Source organism: Mustelus asterias, chromosome 14 (assembly GCF_964213995.1).
Source record: "Mustelus asterias chromosome 14, sMusAst1.hap1.1, whole genome shotgun sequence".
In the NCBI taxonomy this organism is placed as follows: domain Eukaryota; kingdom Metazoa; phylum Chordata; class Chondrichthyes; order Carcharhiniformes; family Triakidae; genus Mustelus; species Mustelus asterias.
In genome coordinates, this window is record NC_135814.1 from 45403161 (window position 1) to 45423529 (window position 20369).

A 20369-nucleotide genomic window follows, 5' to 3' on the forward strand; every position below is an offset into this window, starting at 1 on the left:
GTACAGGAGTTGCTGCCTATTACATAAAAACATGTGTAAATGACATTAAGTCTATGCTATCAAACTTCCACTCATTCAATTTCACATCAACAGAATAGGAAGACAGAGCAGATTCTCTTTAGAAGTACAATTATCCAGCTACCCTCTCAAAAGATCAAAGGTGGCTGATAAATTAATAGTACATAATGAACAAATCTAGTAAATTACAATGAAACAAATTTAGTAAATTAAAACAACTCCTGAACCCCACTAAAATGTTTCTCAAATATTTTGCTTTCGTTCAGTGCCTAAGGCCATTCATGTTATTAGCCCTGGTTCCAAAGAACTGGTGCAACTTTGTACCCAAGAATCTCAATGCAGCTTTATAGAGATTGAACAGAAACCCAAACTTACTACAAATTAGCTCACTGAATGGACATAAGTATTGTTGCATTACCCCATAGAATATTACCAAAATAGAGTTTCAAAATTTTCAACTGATCCAGTCACAACAGCTACACTACCTAAGGCCCCACTAACGCGAGTTGTACACTATCAAACAGGAGTATGTGCAATTTCAAACCTATGCATCATAGGGTAGATGGTATGTTTTTTATGCTGCACATTGTCACATCAAGAAGTTTAACAACACTGGATTAAAGTCCAACAGGTTTATTTGGTAGCAAAAGCCACACAAGCTTTCGGAGCCTTAAGCCCCTTCTTCAGGTGAGTGGGAATTCTGTTCACAAACAGGGCATATAAAGACAAACTCAATTTACATGAATCATGGTTGGAATGCGAATACTTCCAGCTAATCAAGTCTTTAAGATACAAACAATGTGAGTGGAGAGAGCATCAAGACAGGCTAAAGAGATGTGTATCGTCTCCAGACAGAACAGCCAGTGAGACTCTGCAGGTCCAGAACTCCCCAGGTCAGTGGACCTGCAGACTCTCACTGGAGACAATACACATCTCTTTAGCCTGTCTTGATGCTCTCTCCACTCGCATTGTTTGTATCTTAAAGACTTGATTAGCTGGAAGTATTCGCATTCCAACCATGATTCATGTAAATTGAGTTTATGTCTTTATATGCCCTGTTTGTGAACAGAATTCCCACTCACCTGAAGGGGCTTAAGGCTCCGAAAGCTTGTGTGGCTTTTGCTACCAAATAAATCTGTTGGACTTTAATCCGGTGTTGTTAAACGTCTTACTGTGTTTACCCCAGTCCAACGCCGGCATCTCCACATCATCATTGTCACATCAGCAATGCAGTGACCGAAAAGTTGGTGGAAGACTCAGTCGTGACTTTTGATTCAGATATACTCACTGATTATTGTATTATATAACAATGGTCCAGAATTTACTAGAGATTTAAGAATTGAAAAATAAACAGAAAAAGGATGGAGAAGATAACTGAATTAGGTTGGGTGAATTCAATATCAAATCAAGTACAGAAAATGAATTAAAGAGAAAGAAAATAAAGATTGCATCAGGAAAAAAACAACTGAATATTTTAATTTGACATTATAAAATTTCTAACAATTTGTACAAGGAATGAGATTCCACACTTTTAATTGTTCATTTTCTGACAGGTTGAATGGTAACTATTACAATCATTCTGTTGAAAGGCTGCTTATGCTATTAATTACTAGACTTAACTTTGTGGCAATTTTAATGGGTAATTGATCTAGATGAAGTTTTTGCAGTTTCATAAAGCGCATGAGGTGTTTAATGGTGAGATGCCATTTCCTCAAAACTAATGGTGAAATGGCATAAATCGCCCAGCAACTTGTGCTGATTCACAATTCATAGTACATCCCTTCCTTTCCACAAGTTGCTAGATGATTTGCACATTTATAAATGAGTACATCATTCAGATACCAATATCAATGTGCAAATTCCAGCACATAATCATTATCAGTCCTTTGTTTGAAGGATGCCTACTCAATGTTACAACTTTCCGCCATGGGCCAGCATGTGACAGAACTGGATGATTCTCGATCCACAGATCTTTAGGCACATGGGACAGGACATTGCACGAGGCAGTGGGATCCAGAGTGCAAGATTTGCTTCCTTTTCTTTCTTTCTCTGCCTCATTATTAAGGTGTTTGGACTCAAAACATGATGCAGCTTGACATACAAGCGATCACCATTTTGAACGATTGGTAGCAAGCTCCTTCCAATCATTAGTGTCAATGCTGCACACTTCAATGAGAGCTTCAAAGCACCTTTCTAACTTTTTCTTTGTCCTCTCGTAGAATGCTGGTCATTTAAGATAATATATACATGTATGCATACATGCACTTAGAAACATTTAAATTCTTTCATTAAAGTCACATGAATATTGATAACTACAGGCCAATTCCTTGACTGTAGCTGGGAACCCCACTTAGTACACTTAATTGCAATCGTAAACAATTTAGCTTATAAAGAGCTCAAAACATGATGACCCTTTTCTTTGCATTCACTCTGAGGGAGCTGCTTACCTGAAACCCTGGTTCACAGAATGCCTCTTACAATGAAATACAAGGCAAAGACAGTTGTATCAGTTTGGTTCGATTAGCAGCACTCCCCATATAATCTATGCTGGCACTTCAATGCAGTATTGGTGGAATTGCCACATTTTCCTTTTTACTGGATGTAAAAAAATCCATGAATTTGAGCAGTGATTCTGCTCAGTGCCCTAAAGAACATTCCTTTTTCACCATCACCATTAGCTGGTCATTTCCTTTTGTGGAAATCTTGCTGAAAAATGTTTCAATAAAACAGGAATCTATTTGAAGTGTTTCAATAACCTTGCTCAATCATTTTCTCTAATTTGCAGTCACAAGATGTAATAGATTGTTCTGTATGGCTTCTGCAATTTTCAACTTCAGCTGTATATCACTTGGTTTCTCAAATACTGTGTTTTCTGATGGTATTGGAACAGCAACCCGCTGCAGAATATCACCAATGAAACTAAAAGACATACAAACTTGGGGAATACTTTCAGTACTCAAATACTCAAATTTATTTTATGAATCTTCAACAAAACCAGTTGAAAGGTAAGCACCCTCTTACCTTTGCTCCTTTCTTGTACAGAAGAGGTACAATATTAAGGTGTCCTGCCGCTGCAGCATGACAGAAAGGGGTCATACCACTTTCAGAAATATTGTCAACTTCAGCTCCAAATTCAAGCAGCAGATTTACCATTTCCTGATGACCAAGATGCGATTGAACACATAGAATGGGTGCATTGTTCAAGGCCTCAGTTCGGTAGTTCACACTGGCTCCTCCCAAAATCAACAATCGACTTACCTACAATGTGTTACAGGAATAGAATGTTACTCCAAAGCCTGCCTTAAATATCCTGCATTTACTTATTCCAGTGGACTAAGATTACACACAAGGAAAACAAATCTGAAAATATTGCTGCAAGATCTCCAAAACTGGTCTGTGTACAATGGGATCAGCAGCAAACTGGACAATTTTGCTAACAATATTTTTTATATACAAGATGACACAAGTGATCTTATTCTTGCCCTGTAGCATCACTCCACTTTCTTGCAGATATAGTTATGAAATTGAAGTTTATACTGAAAGTGCTTTAACAGATATAAACTAGAATGCATCTGCACCAAATGAACCATTTCACCATTTAACTGAACTCAGCCAACATGGATTAATACTAATGTTCATCTTTCGTCTATTAGGTGCACACATGACCACTATCTTCAAGATAATCTTCTGAGTGCTGACAGCAGTACTGAGGACATTATGAGAGATTCTGTTTTTCGATGAGTTGTTAAACCAAGGTCCCATCTATCTGCTCATGTGAACATAAAAGATTTTACGCTAGGAAAGGCCAATCAATGCCAGGGAAGGTGGGAGCTAAGGAAAGGGAGGGCGCGGACTGGCGCTTCTAATGTGTTCCCTCAGGGGAACGGCCGCTGTGGAGCTGTCTCAGGGAGCTGCAGAGCTGTAAAAAATAAACTGCAACTGAAAAACTATGCAAAGAGTTCTAGGCAACACATTCAAACACAAAACTCAGTCCCTGGACAACTTTTTAAATTTTACTTCAGCTCTGACATTCAATCCAGGGCGGGATGAAAGTTGAAACAAAGGCCATGTAGCCAATTGACCTGCCTGCCAAATTTAAAAGCAGACAGGCCACGTAAAACTGGCCCCTTAATAGGCTAACTTGCCTGCTTGCCCGCCGACTAAAATACAGCTCGAGTGAGCGATGGCGTCAAAACACGCACCAACATCTCCTTGTGTATTTTCGTGTGCTCTGGGTCAGGCACTCACCACAGTAACATAAAATTCTGGCCATAGTGTTATGGCAGTAGTGCTTGCTTTGTTTATTTTTTTTTTAAACACAGCAACAGTGGTCTTGTTTAAAAATGTGAAAACTTGTGGCATAATTTTTCAGTTACACTACAAATTGGGAATGCATGGTAATAACATGGGTACTTGAATCCTCAAGTTCTGAAGACTGATTTGAGAGGCAAGACTGATGGTGTGATTACCGAGGTTCAAAAGGGCAGATTTTTCCCACTTCTTTGTTCAACCATCCATGCGACTAATTTATTCCACAACTTATCAGCAATCATGCCAAAGACATTAATAGCAGCTTACTTGAATACCAAATATGGAAGGTCATTGCATAGACTGGGCATACGTATTGAAAATCAGTGATACTTGCATCACACAAATCTCGCCATGAAGTGCTGTGAGACATTCAAATGTTTTGTGAGTTGGATGCCAGTCAGTTGGATACTGATGACGGTTTGGAAGTTCTTAGGTGAAATATACAAGGATGATGTACTAATTCAGATGGTTACTCAACGCAGGAATACATCGTGAACTTTAATGGAATTGAATAAAAGATTGGGGAAATTTAATTTAAAGATCTTTGGTTCAGTGTTAGCATTTAAATTGCTGGATTATGTCAAGGTATCGCATATGGAAAGGATCCTGGTTCTACTGATGTTCGGTCTTCACGGACACTTCCTGTTGGAATAGATTTCCGTTGCCTTGAAAAGGTTTCTCAGAAAACTGTCATTCCTACAGTTTTGGTGGAACAAATGGAACTTAAGGCTAACATGTGGCTAGTTACTTTGGATTTCGGAGGGAAACTGGGTACAGATGTTGGCCACAACTGGAAAACTAATTTTGAAAATTCTTTTAACTCTGTAGATTAAATGAGATAAAAGCTGCATTTCTGCAGAATGATATACTGCTCATATTATGAAATCAACCACCCTTGAATACCCATTAGGAAGATTTGCATACAAAATATCACCAAAATTATGTTTCACATTTTTAGGATCACTAAAAGGTGGCAGCTTAAGTATGCTTTCCTCCATATTTAATTTTTCTTGTTGCTTTAAAAAAGCGAAGTGTTTCTCAAACCATCCAAAAAGGCAGATGCAGAAGGGCAACTTTGGAAACCAAATAAATGCTTCTATGGCATCCAGCTCACAAAACGCTTGAATGATGCTTCCAGGGCGTGATTTTCTTTAGCGAGAACTGTTTTGTTGAAAATAGGTTGTCTTCAACTAAAAAGCAAATCCTCCAATGCTTTACTGGAATCATAAAGGAAAACTTCCAGGCATCTTCATGATGCATATTGATTTTTTTTTTTAAATGAGCTGGAACCGTGGAATTAAAATTAGAGTAGGATTGAAAATTGAGAGTCAGGCTTCTGGGGCTTTTAAATATATTGGTTTAGATACTAAGCAGAGTAAGTCTTGAATAACTTTAAATCAACAATTGTATTTAGACAGTGTTACTCCCATCCTGGTAAATTATGCTTGGTCATCACAAAAGGTAATGTTATATCTAAAAGAAGAAACAAAGCAATTGCAAAACTTGATTGTCCAACCAGTTCAACTGACCAGACTACACAAAATGCTGGTTTTGATGTGTTGGAATAAACTATGATGAAACATCTTAAAATGGTGAATGTTTTAGGCTAAATAAAGCATCAAGAAAATTAAACACGGAAAAAAGCATAGTTAAGCTCCTATCCTTAAATTACATAAAATCATGAAATTCTTAATTTTTAGTGATGCTTTGCATGTGAATCTTCCTAATAGGTAATCAAGCACAGTTGCTGATGGGGTTAAAAAAGGAAATTTTGCCTCGAGCTTGAAAAGTTAAAAAAAAGTTGTTAAAAAATACCTTATGGAAACATGGTCTCTTGCAGAGGCAATGGATACGGGATTCTATTTATCAAATTTTTAGACGCGATTCCACACAAGGTAGAGAGCATACCCATTTAATATTATGTAGATAATCATTCCCATTCACAACCAATCGTACATGCTACAAAAATTGAGAGAAAGGGTCAGAATTTATTGTCCATCCCTAATTAAGCTAAAATAAATGCTGGAAACAAATGGAGTCTTTAAAATTACATGGGTAGATGCAATTCATCAGTTGTCCGATTGTGTTACAAAAATAAACCCTGGTATGAAGAAATTGTTAGGAGGAAGGATGTCTCACGATATAATGTTCTGTATGGAATTTGAAGATTTTTTAAAAATTTGTTTTGAAATCCCATTCATGCATGTTAACCACAAGTTTTATTTAAAAAGGAATATGTTAACTGCATATCAATTGTGTTTAATAATATGCAAGTAGAGGACATTAATTGAGTTACACTTGAGCACATAGAAAAAGACATTTTTTGGAAAACGTGTGGGGTTGAGTTAAGAGGTTTCTGCTTGTAATGTTTCACTCTGCAAATAAATGCAAGGCTGAATAAAAATTAGGTAGAGTACCCCATATTTCACCTGCTGGCTTTCTGAAGAATAGCAAAGTGAAAATGTTAATTTTGCCCAAAAGCAATGCTTACAATGTAGAAAAAAAATCAAAATGTTACTCCAGCTACATAAATCTTCTTACCTTCACATTGGGAGTGTAAAGATTTCGTAAGGATGTGAGGGCAGCAGACAATCCATCACTGCCATAGCTTATCCAAAGAGCTTGAAGGACACTAGAAGAGATTCCTGTCCTTTTGCTTTGGCCCTATGAATAAATTAAAAGCATGAATTATTGCATTTCAAATTGAAATCCATTACATATTATTTTCTAACTCCTTAAACATCCTGGTTAACATTCAAATATTATGTGAAAGCCGTGTTTTCTCTCTCTGAACCAACCCACTCCGTTGTACTTTTAGCTTGGGTCAAGGTGGTTCTACTGCACAGACTAAAAAGGTGAATGTCGCATGAGAAGTTAAGTTTGTGGAGGCTAGACAATTTTTGTGAAACACAAATCTTCTATAGAACAAATGCATCATTAAACCTAGAGATAAAATCATGAGCTTCCAACATATATCCTGAACTTTCTTCCCAACAGCACAGTGGTGTATCTAACATACATGGACTTCAGCAATTCAAGAAAGCAGCTCACCACCACCTTCTCATGGGCAATCAGGGATAGACTATAAATGCTCGTCTAGTCAGCACCGTCCACATCCCATGAATTAAGATTTTTTTTAAAGGCCGCAATCAATGTTTCTGGAGTCCTGTTCACATGCCGACATTTTCTGCCACTTAAGGGGGCTGGAGTTCAATCACCCCTCATAGTTGCTTAAGTCTTGGTGTTAATGAGTGAATCTAGCCCTTGTCCTCTATAGTTGGAATTTCTAGCAAAGGGAGAGGGACAGAGCCACAGATGGCACTGAAGGAGAGAGATCTAAAGCTGAGATGTGGAAAGCAGAAACTGTCAGCTTAAACTGGAAAATGAAAAGCACCAACTCAAACAGGAAATTAGAGAGAAAAATTGTAGATTGAAATTGCATGTCTAAGCTAAGTGAGAACTAGGTTTAAAGGAAACAAGGATGCTAGGATAAATTGATGAGAAACAACAATATGTCCCATTGAAATGGGATGCAGGTGGATGGAGAGGCAGAAGAGTGCCAAGATGAACAGGAATTGGAAGAGGAGAGGGCATCTCTCCAAAGATGTGTGGGTTAGGTTGATTGGCCATGCTAAATTGCCCCTTAGTGTCCCAGGATGCGTAGGTTAGAGGGATTAGCGAGGTAAATATGTGGGGTTATGGGGATAGGGCCTGGGTGGGATTGTTGTCAGTGCAGACTCGATGGCTGAATGGCCTCCTTCTGCACTGTACAGATCCTATGTAGGGATTCTTCTCTTTGAAAGTTGAGAGTGGAAGACGCAAGGGTGTTTCTGTGAACTGAGGCAGAAGAGTAGAGGTTTCAATGTGGGAAAATGGCCCCGTGTATCACAAGCAGGCCATGGTACACATTGCAGCAACTTATCAAGGATGTTTTGGCAGTACCTCTAAATCCATTCCTTTATTAACTCTGGACCAAAATGCTAGAACTCCTTAAGCAGCGATATGAGAACAGATTCACAATACAAACTGCAGTAACCCATGAAACCAGCTCACAACTTCCCAATTTACCTTGGGATGGAGTGTAAATGCTAGTCTTGCCCATATATTCCAAGACAAGCAAGCATTGAGGAAGTGGTGGTCTGCTAAAAATCCATCTAATAACTGCGAAGTATAAAAATGCCCTTGGCTGGAGAATGATGTTAAGTAATCTACAGTAATGTCTCAACCACAGCCATTTTCGATAGAGCCCATGAAGTGATGCTGGATGTTGCTCAGAAACAACCCAAAAGAGATTAACTTCCATTTTGTGAGGAAGAGGGTCAAAAGTACTCCAATGTCACTGCAACTTCCACACCATTGCATGGTGTACTGGCTCTGACTTCTAGCCAGATCCAAAAAGCGAGTTCAGTTCTTGCATTCCTCAACCAGTGAACTATAAAATGACGGTCAGCATGCAGAGCTTGCAGGATACCTACGTGAAGCCCAGGCTTCAAAATGCCTCTAGCCTCACAGCAATTACAACACATCAACATAGGATCTCAGTTTCAGTTTGGTAGTTGTCACCTCTGCAAATCTGCAAGATTACAAGTTACATCAGAGTTTATAGTTCTGATGCTGCAGGATATTGCACAATTTCATATTGGTTCTGACGAAAGGTCACACACCTGAAACAGTGACCATAACCTCCAAGCTCCAGGGATTCATATTGATTGTGTTAAGTGGTAACCCAAAGATATGCTGGGTAAACCTCACCTCATCCAGAAGTTCACAGGTAAGTGAAGTGCAAACATCCCCATGGCAATTATCCTGTGCTGGGAATCATCTGAAAATGTGACTTAAAATGGCAAACTTTAGATATTCCTGTTGCAAATGATGCCACTGCTGAGTACCATGTTGCAATATGGCTTTGTTTGTGCTATAAACTGTTTATTATTAATCTTTAGCTATTTATAGATCCCAGTTACTATAAAGGCATGGTGCTACTTTTCCATGCAGGCTGCTTCTTGGAGAGTTCTCGCAAGATTACCATGAGATTCTATATGAATGGTCTTTTCTAGTCACACGTTAACACCTTTTCATTATAATGGCATGCAGGCACATATTACAACAGTACTGCCTTGGTTAAATCAATAGTTACCTTGAAAAAGTTGGAAGAATTAAAACCACTTTCAACTTCTAGGTAACTACTGCACAGGCCCACACCAACCCCCACTGGTCTCCTCTTACCTTCTGACTATTTCTCCCCACCTCCCTGATACTCCCAGGGGTGTCTCACCTTCCTGCCACCCCAGGCAGAACTGGACTGCACCCAATGCTGTAAAAAGGGGGCATGGACTCCTTGCATTCAAACTGCACTTGACACTAGACCCAAGGACACGCTGCACTGCCTGGATCTTACCCAGCCTGAGTTGGGAGGTCAGGCGAGACGGAATCAAAAAGATTTTTTTTTAAACTAGGAGAGCTGTGGCAATCAGACTCTGATGTTCAGGCCAATTAATTCTGTTTTTCTCTGCACTGATGTTGCCAGGTGTACAGAGCACTTCCAGCATTTTTGTTTTGGATCTGTTAATCTAAAAAAAATGAAAAGCAAATACAGGAAATGGCATGACACAACAAAGCAAACAATAAAGCTGTGTTCATTGTGCTTTACCTGACTATGTTATTCAGTCCAAATTGCAGGTTCTCAATTATTTGCTAATTATAGCTATCCACATGAAGGGAGATCATTCTCCAGTACGGAGGGGGAAAAAAATGAGGATTTTGTCAATATCTAGATACTGCTAGTCACACTACATTGCTGTGGAACGTTTGCTGAGCAGACTGGCCCCATGTCTAACAGTTTCTTTTGATTTGACTTGCGTATCTTTTGAATTCCCCAACAGATAGAATAAACAAGTTCCTTAAACATGAAACTAAAAATTGTGGTCTTCTCTAAACTTAAATATGCATCTGGTATATAATGTAACCTTTACACTATATAGATGACGTTACTTTTCATTTCATAAGATGATTTAATTGGATCTGCGCTTACCTTGAAAATATGCGCTTTCAATATGTGATGGCCAAATTCTACTGTCTGTTGTCGGTTTAGTTTTCCTTCTTGGCGAGAGAACATGAATGCCATAAGAGCATGCCCACTCCTGAGAAAGAACATGAATTAAGAAGGCAGAGTTTTAATTGATTATCTAATGCTATAACACTTAATAGCTGCCTGGAAAAACTATCACTTCAGCATATTCTATTCTACCTCAGACAATACTATAATATCTATGCAGTCACTGTAGTTGCCTTTGCTAAGGACTTAAAATTCTGAACTGATGAGGATAAGAGTATGGTGGGAACATTTTTTTTTATAGATACAAAGTTGCAGGCTACTTCAGTAGGACATATGGAATCCCCACAGTGCAGGAGGAGGCCATCCGGCCCATCGAGTCTGCACCGACTCTCCAAAAGTAAAGCATGTTTTATTACATTAACAGGAATATATAAATATAAGTTCCTGTTGTATGGAAAACCTTGCGGCTTCATCCCAAACTTCAGACTAACAAAGTAAAATAAGATCCATTTGGCTGCTGGAAATAAACAATGTTAAAAACTCTTATCCCGGCCCATCCCACTGCCCTACCCCATACTTACCATGGCTAACCCACCTAACTTACACATCTTTGGACACTAAGGGGAAATTTAGCATGGCCAATGCACCTAACCTGCACATTTTTGGACTTTATATAACACTACGGTTTCATGAACATTTCCTTTTCAAAAGATTGCAGAAATTATCGGTTCATTTTTTTCAAGAGATTTAACCTTAGATAGAGGTTTCTCCTGATTGGCTGTTTTCCATGCCAATTAGCAACCTTTCACATTTTGGTTGCAAATTCAGGTGAAAAAATATTGCTGAAGTATATTTGGAGCATTAAGGTCATTTCTGGAGCATGGAGATTATTTCTTTTATGTAAATACCAGATTTTCTTTTAATTTTTGAAGCATAGTTTGTTTGTCTATAGACATTTATGCCAAATAAAAGCCAGTTGTCACAAACTCATGAATTGTGCACTAGGTGCTTTAGGGTACAATGGCAAGACAGTGAAAGCAATGGATGGGGTTGCTTGGTGGCAATAGAATTAGGGCTAATGAGTGGGGGCACTTGACATTCCAAAAATGGGAAAGAACTGCTTATATACAATTTGCCTGAGCTTCATTCTCCCATAACTCTGGCTGGGCCGGTCTCCTCAATAGTGCCATCTCTCAGCAAACCATCCAACATTGCCAGTCACAACTCCCATTCTTTTCTTCATGAGGCCCCAAGGACTAGAATTTCACTCTTTTCTCCCAGATCCTGGTGTTCCATCTCAAGAGTTCACAAACAAAAAACACATAGAACTTAAAGCGGAAAGTGCAGGCATCAAATGCTCTGACGAAAGATTTGTAATGTTAACTGCTTCCCTCTCTACAGATACTGCCGACCTGCTGAGTCTTTCTACCATTTTACATTTTTATTTCAGATTTCTAATATCTACAGTATTGTTTTTGCATAATTTTATGGGCAGAGTTCAATGGACCCAGTGGTTCAAGTTCCCTGATGTCAATGAAGTCGCAAATTGTTGTTCATTTGCTAATTTTTTTTTAATGGTCAACCAGCATAGTAACACACGTAATTCACTAAAAGCTTTTAGCACCCTTATTTCGGGCAACCAAATAGATTTCATTTTAGTTTATGTTAGTTTGAAGTTTGGGATGAAGCCACAAGGTTTTCCACACAAGAACTTGTATATTCCCATTAACGTAATAAAACATGCTTTACAGTAGCACCGAAAGCAATAACAATAAGACATTAGGTCTTGTAGCCTTGGCTACAAGTTGGGTCAAAAAAGTGTGGCTCTTAAATGAAAAAAGGGGTTTAGAGACAGAGTGTTTTAGGGAGGGAATTCCAGGGCATAGAGCCAACGCAGCCCATTTTGTGCGGGTAGAGCAATCAAAATCAGGGATTCTCAAGAGGTCAGAAGTAAATAAATACAAATATGTCAGAGGGCTGTGGAGCTGAAGAAGATTGTAGAAATAGATGGGATGAGGCTATGGACGAGAATTCTAAAACTGATGTGTTGCTTGATTGGGGGCCAATGTTTGTCAGTGAGCGCAGGAGTGATGGGCGAATAACACTGAAGCAGGGACAGACAACAAGATTCAAGAAGAGCAAATTTGTCCAAAATAAATGCACAAAAAAATACGTAAAGTAAATCTTCAGTTGTAAATTAAAATGCGTGCAAGAGTTGTTTTAAAATCCAAATACACCAACCTGGGGTCACAAAGAAAGTCCATGTTTTCACCATCTGCTCTCCAAACAAGCCACTCCCTAAAGGATGGGTGGCAAAACATTCGGGTTTTGTCCCTTCTTTTGATCAGAAAACATGAAAGGCTCTCCATTCTCTGCTGGAAGTCCTCCCACTCCAAGTCACCCTTCACACAGCCAGCATTTATTGCTTGGTAAATCTGTTCATCTGTCAGTGGATGAAGGGAAGCCAAGGCTACATTCAACACAGGAAGAGACTTTTCAAAGGAAGTGTGTGTTAGAAACTTCATGTTGCATTGTAACAGATACAATTCAGACAAAGACACTGGAACGACCTTGTAACTTGCACTCTTAATAACCAAATGGCCCTTTTCAAACAAATCCAAGGTCAGCTTCAAATACAGATAAGATCCCTGGCTGCGCATGATGAGATGATTGCTGACTTTGCTCACGGTAATGGTGTCAGTTTTTCCACTCAAAAAGATATTACTGAGTATTCCATCACTACTGTTAATTCTGTGATGGATGTATGCATTCAGATCCCGGTTAATATCTTCGTTTGCTGGAAAATCATCTAGAGAAAGTTTGACGAATGGAAGTAGACTTGTGATCTCCTATATGAAACAAAGAACAAAAGATGTAAATATTGCAAATCTAAGCTCAAATATTTATAGAATCCCATAGAATTCCTACAGCGCAGAAGGAAGCCATTTGGCCCACCGAGCCTGCACCAACAACAATCCCACCCAGGCCCCATCCTCATAACCCCACAGATTTACCATGCTAATCCCCCAACACTAAGGGGCAATTTAGCATGGCCAATCAACCTAACCCGCACATCTTTGGACTGTGAGAAGAAACCAGAGCACCCGGAGGAAACCCACACAGACACTGGGAGAATGTGCAAACTCCACACAGCCAGACAGTCACCCAAGGCCAGTATTGAATCCAGGTCCCTCGTGCTGTGAGGCAGTACTGCTGACCACTGTGTCACCCTTTTATTACAGCAGAAGCACTTCTGCATACCATTTCATTTTGTTTTTTCACCATTCTATAATTTGGCAACTTATTCTACTGCAATAATTCAAGGAACTAATATCAGCTAAGCAGTTTAGATTAGTGATGTTTGATACACTTAAATTTTTGTTTTGGAGATCTGAGGATTATTTTGTAAATGTCAAAATATACTCTACGGCCCATTACTCCAAGTCATTTCAGATCATAGAAAATCACTCCCCACACCTTCCTTCCCCCCACTGAGACAACCTTACTTTGAAAATTAAAAATTCGAACTGAATTATAATATTTTTTCTGTTATATAATTTTCTGTTATATTAATTTGGAGTGACACACACTTGATGGATTTTTCCTAAATGAATTTGCATTGCATCTTTAACTTCTCAAATCTCTTCACAGCCAATGAAGTTCTTTTGAAGTGGTGCCACTGTTGTTAAGTTGGCAAAAGGTGGCAATCAAATATCTCACAGCCTGGTCCTATAACAGCAATGAGATAAATTCCATTACAATTCTCTAAGACAGACTTTCTTCTGTTTCTATAGTTAGTAATTCCTGGAACAGGTCGCCTATCTGTTGCCAGAGGCTTTCAGCTCGAGGGGCACCACTCCACATTGAGCATGGCTGACCAGGAGTCTCTCCCGCTCTTACCACCAGCTATTGGCATGTTGGAAGGATTCACAGGTTGAAACTCAATCCATTTGGCCGCGATATGAATTCACTTTCGTTGGCCACCCCGTTGGGGTGGGACTTGAACCTGGAGATTCCAGCTCAGAGGCAGGAACGTTAGTCACTGTGCCACAAGACCTCCAATGAGATAAATAGCTAGTTTTATTTCAACGGTGTTGGTCGAGGGCAAGTGTTAGCCAGGACACCAGCAGAACGTCCCTGCTTCCCCCACCCTCCACAGTGCTATAGCATATGTTACAACCACCTGAAGAGATGAAATATAGAGTCCAAGCTCAACATCTTTTGTAAAAATGCAGTATTTTTCAATGCCATACTGATGTGTTCAACTCCCTGGAGTTCGTACCCACAAACTCAAATTTATACAAATGTTTGAATTTTTTAATGGCCATGTTCATTTTCTTATGTCAGTATTGTCAGTGTGCAACAATTCATATTTGCACTAATATGGCAAAGTAAACACTAGAGCAGTACTTTGAAGAGGCATATTGATAAGTCTTGCAAACCCTTTCCGGAATCATCTCGTTGGTGCCGACACAGGTTACCCTGGGTCTGCCTGACAAATAAGTCGGCACTGGCCACCTGCTGAAAGCAAGTGCAAACCGGAAACTAACATTACAAAATGAGCCAGTGTCCCCTGGTTGTGTTTAGTTTCTTAGCGAATCACAGCAGTTCTAACAGTTGATGTATGCTACAGGACAGTTCTTTCAGGACTTTCCAGCTGAATTTTAGCCTCCTCATAAATATCTCCTGACTGATGTTTTAAGGGACAACAGGATTTAATGTTCCAATAGGGGTGTGACAATGTAGGGAGGAACTAATTTGCCTTTGTTGCTGGCATATTTGGTGGGTTTCCCTTCTCTTGAAACCTCACTTCTTTTTCTATCAGATAATAGAATTGCTAAGACAAAGTTAATGTTGCTGCTTCTGCAATTTTTTCTATTAAGTCCCTGGCTTTGGTCATCGGGGTGTGGAAACAGGTTAGTTAGTGGTGGTGGTTGGGGTGGATAGTTAGACAGAGTTTGCCGGGAGTGGGTGGGGGTGTTAAAATTTCTCATCTGTCTTAAATGGATGATTATTTTTAAAAAGTGACACCTAGTTCCAGATTCTCCCACAATAATATATTTTCCACATCCACACTGTCAAGACCTCTTAGGATCTTAAATATCTCAATCAAGTCATCTTATATTCTTCTAAACATCAGCAGATACATGCTTAGCCAGTCTAACCTTTCCTCATAAGACAACCCTCGCATTCGAGCTATTAGTCTAGTAAACATTTTCTGAACCGTTTCGAATGCGGTTACATCCTTCCTTAAATTAGGAAACCAATACAGTACACCATACTCCAGATGTGGTTTCACCAACGTCCTGTATAACTAAAGCATAACCTCTCAACTTGTATATTCAATTCTTCTTGCAATGCACAATATTCTATTTTCATTGCCAATTACTTGCTGTACCTGCAATTCATACGCTAGGGCACCCAGGTCCCTCTGCATTTCAGAGCTCCACAATCTCTCATCATTAAGATAATATGCTTCATTTTTATTCGGCCTGCTAAAATGGACAATCTCACATTTTTCCCATATGATACTTCATTTGCCAGATCTTTGCCCAAGTACTTAACCTATTATATCCCTTCGTAGATTCCTTCTGTCCTCTGTATGACTTTCTCTCCTACCTATTTTTATGCCATCAGCAAATTTAGTTGTAATACTTCTGGTCCTTTCATCCAAAAAATGTATATAAATTGTAAAAGATAGAGGCCTCAGCATTGTGCTACAACACTTTTACATCTTGGGGCAATATGGTGGCGAGCATTACTGCCTCACAGAGCCAGTGGCATGGGTTTGATTCCCGGCTTGGGTCACTGTCTGTGCGGAGTCTGCATGTTTTCCTGTGTCTGCGTGGGTTTCCTCCGGGTGCTCCAGTTTCCTCCCACAGTGCAAAGATGTTCTGGTTAGGTGGATTGGCCATGTTAAATTCTCCCTGTGTACCTGAACAGGTGCCAGAGTGTGGCAACTAGGGGATTTTCACAGTAACTTCATTGCAGTGTTAACATAAGCTTACTTGTGACACTAATAAAAAGGGAAATTACCCATTTTCTAAATTTCTGAAACCAGTCTGTTAGGTCAATTTTAGTCTTTACTATGCTGAGGTTTATTTTGGGTAGGGGGTAGCAGTAGTATTCCAGGAGTGGAGAGAAAAATGGGGTATTGGGGTGGAGGGACAGTAGGAATTATTATTTGGTTCCAAAAATATTAACTTTACAATGAATTAAATCACAGATGAACTAAACGTTTTCTGTAATTTTCTCAAAAGTATTGACAGAATATTTTTTAAAGATGGAATTATTTATTTTGTTCTGGAAGGATGCACATTAAAGACTTCAAATGGAACACTTTTAAAATCAGCTCATCTTTTTGAATGCTTTTAAACTACAGATGAGCAATCTCCAGGAGTCAATTATTTTTCAGACTACTGGGCGATTTGTTTACTGGTGAGCCAGTGAGTTATTCTTTTGAATTTGTTCAGACTATGAAATGAAGAAGCAAGAATCTGCAAAATTTCCCAGTACCTTCCACTTTTTGCAATTTGAATTTACACTTGGGTGGTGCTAGAAAAGTTACAAAGGACCCCAAACCAGATAAAGCCCATGAACAAAAATCATAAAGGACACAAGAAAACAGTTGTCATTGTCATTACTACTACAAAATTTCATATAAATCAAACGAGCATCAAATTGAAAACAATTCCTGCGCCCATTGCCAGGTCTTCTCTTATGCTTTGAGAAATCTATTTGCACTTGTTCTGATATCATGGCACACTTTTGTGCAGGAGTAATATTAACACATTGAGCAATACCATTTTTTTTTGGGGGGGGGGGTTGGGGGAGAGAACTATTAAAAACTAGAATGTATAAAATAAGCATCTAGAGTACAAATGTCAGCAATCGGGGACCTCAATGCAATGCAGTGTACGTTTTTAAAGCTATTAAGGAAACTTTCTTTACCCAAAAGTATATATAGACAGCAGTGTAAATATGAAACAATTTATAGGTGTTCTGAAGATAGCGGGAGGAGGACGCAGCTACTTAGCCTGGATGCTAACAAAAAAGTTTTTGTTAGCATCCAGATTGGTGAAGAAGTTTCACAGGGTCGGCTGAACAGGGCAAACAGAATGAACATCATTCTTCATTTTTCAGTGTAGCAAATTTAATTGGAAGCATTAAATAACTTACTCGACTGTTTAATGACAGAAAGAACAATAATTCAATGAAATTGTTTCACTTTCCCTCCTTAGACAACCAAAGCAACATGAAAAGCTTGTTTGGGTAAGGCTTTGCAATAAGAACAAGGATTTGCCACTTGAGTCTTGATAGCGTGATCAAAAAGGCTGGGAGGAGAAAATGCAAAGGGAACCATCGTAAGAAAGGTGATCCCCACTCCCCCATACACAGTTCAGTGCAGTTTACTCACTTTTTTCAGTTAATATGATAAATAAGGCAGGTAAATTGCATGTACTGTGTATGGGGAAGTGGGGATAATCTTTCACTTCAAACAGTTCCCTTTGCAGTTAAAATCTTCTCCCATCCTTCTTGATCACACTATCAGGATAATCTTTATGTTCTTTCTTCCTCATGTGCTTACAATGTGCTATGATCCTTGAATACATCATCTATACCAGAATCAGTGAATAGTTACAGCACAGGAAAAGGCCATTCAGCTCATCGTCTTGGTGTCAGTTCCGTGCAACAATTCTGCTAGCCCCACTCCTCCACCTTTTTCCAGTAGCCCTGTAAAATCTTCTCTTCAATTATCCAGTCCCCTTTTGAAAGCCGCAATTGAATCCATCCTCACCACATGCTCAGGCAGTGCATTTCAGATCCAAACTACTTGTTGATTAGTAGTTTTTCCCTGTGTCACCTCTAGTTAATCACCTTAGGATTTTCAACCTTTTGCCAATGGGAAAAGTTTATCTCCAATTCACTATCTAGATCCCTCATGAGCAAATCTCCTCTCAACTTTTTCCAAGAAGAACAGCCCCAACTTTGCCAGTTTATCCACATAACTGAGGTCTCTTATCCTCTGAGCCATTCTCGTAAGCCTTTACTAAAACTTTCACATCCCTGCCATTGAAGCTGGACCAGTGTTTTATGGAGGTTCATAATTTACTTGCTTTTGTATTTTGTGCCCCTATTTATAAAATCCAGGATACAGTATAATTTAACAGCTTTCTCAACATGCCCTGTCACTTTCAATGATTTATGCACATATGCATCCAGGTCTCTCCTCTCCAGAATTTCCTCTAGAATTGTACCCTTTATTTTATGTCACTTCTCTTCCTCCTCCTCCTTCTGACCAAAATGTATCACTTTGCACTTCTCTAGATTAAATTCCATCTGTCACGTTTCTGCCCATTCCACCAGCCTCTGATGTTTGTCACTATCCTGCAGTTCACAACACTTCCAAATCTTGCATCATCTTCAAATTTTGATATTGTGCCCTGTCCGTCCAGGTCTAGATTATATTAATATAAATCAAGAAAAGCAGTGTTTGCTCTCTATACAATCCCCCAGTCAGAAGTAAAATTTTCTGTAATTCATGTTTTAAATAGGCTTGAATTAAATAAAGTGTTGCATAATGAAATTCTAGCTATGTTAAAAATTAATGATTCAAAATACCACAATTCAAAATAAAATGTCAACCTGAACTAATATTTTTCACTTAAAAAGCATAGATTGACTAATGTTTGGGGATTCAAATGATTATTACATAGGAATACAATATATTAGATTTAGATGTGATATGGCGAAAACACTTTCTTAGAGCTCTGGCACCTCAAAATTAGGTACCCCTGATCTCAAGATCATAAAACGTAATAAAAGATCATAAAATGGTAAAAAGTAAACATCAAGGTAACTCTAAGTTGACTGCTGTTTCAACATGAACATTTAATTATATATGGACCATACTGAAATTCAATACTTTTGTCTGTATTCTGATATAGCTAGTGTATGTTGAGTGTCCACAATTATGATGGAAATAGTCAATGCAAACTGTCAAACTGTATTTACATCCTCTGACCAGTGGTGGTACTGCAGTATCTTCACAAGAGTGGGGAATATAGAGGATGCAAGACACAATTAAAATATGGCAACTTTACATACAGCTTATACCATCTCTATGCACATCAGAAGCTAAAATGGAAAAGTTGTCAGGAAACGCATGCTGAAGTAATGTTTTATTATAGATTTATACATATTACATAATTAGGATTCAAAATTAATAATTTTTCTTGTGACATATAAATGAGAAAGAATTGTCCAATTTAGATTTAAAGCAAGCAATGGATTGAATACCTCAATTAGGTTTAATTAAAAGGCCCCTTAAACTGTGCATTCAAATAATTCTCTGTGCTGGTATCTGCCTGCGAGAAATGTTGTTTATTGACAGTGTGTTGCATTGTTCTGAAGGATCAAACTTACTCAAAAATCACTAATGTTTAAGTGATGAGAACATATTTTAGCTTTCAACGGCTAAACTTGATTTGACATTTTGCCAGCTTCTGCTGACTATATCACCTCATGCTCTGTTAATGAGGATCACATACTGAATGACAACTATTCCCGAGCAACACTGTTAAAATCAATTTGCTGTACATCAATAAACAACTGAAATCCTTTCAACAAAATGCCTACAAGTGCAATTAAGGAAATTTAACCAGCCAAATGAATGTAATAAACATTCAGCCATTTTAATTGCTCTGGTGTCCAGCCACATGGCCAACAGCCAATAAATCCATTTTCATGCTAGAAAAACAATGCAATGTGGAACTGTTTCCTCTTCATTGTTGTCCCTAGTTAGATTACAGGGCTGGTGTTTAAATATTTTGTTAACTTTACCTGTGCAATCTTTGCAGCAAATTAATGCGGTTGTTGTTGGGCCTAACATGGTGTTGCAATGGAGATTGATATCTTTTTCTGTATTCTTTACAATTCTGCTGTCTACGTGAATTAAGTATATACAGGAGAATATGAGGAATAA

At 38.7% G+C, this 20369-nt stretch overlaps 1 protein-coding gene across 6 annotated transcripts in view; it reads right to left on the minus strand.

The window, feature by feature from the left end:
* The window catches only part of tanc1a (tetratricopeptide repeat, ankyrin repeat and coiled-coil containing 1a), a 156594-nt gene that overhangs the window by 31471 nt on the left and 104754 nt on the right, over positions 1–20369 (minus strand). For 5 of the 6 annotated variants that reach the window (XM_078228302.1, XM_078228300.1, XM_078228303.1 and 2 more), the window contains 4 exons: positions 12626–13233; positions 10361–10469; positions 6871–6993; positions 3040–3276 (listed from right to left, as the gene is read on the minus strand). In XM_078228302.1, the coding sequence (XP_078084428.1) occupies positions 3040–3276; positions 6871–6993; positions 10361–10469; positions 12626–13233 (1077 nt within the window). The remainder of the gene's footprint in view (positions 1–3039; positions 3277–6870; positions 6994–10360; positions 10470–12625; positions 13234–20369) is intronic. The other variant, XM_078228305.1, reaches the window with a different exon arrangement.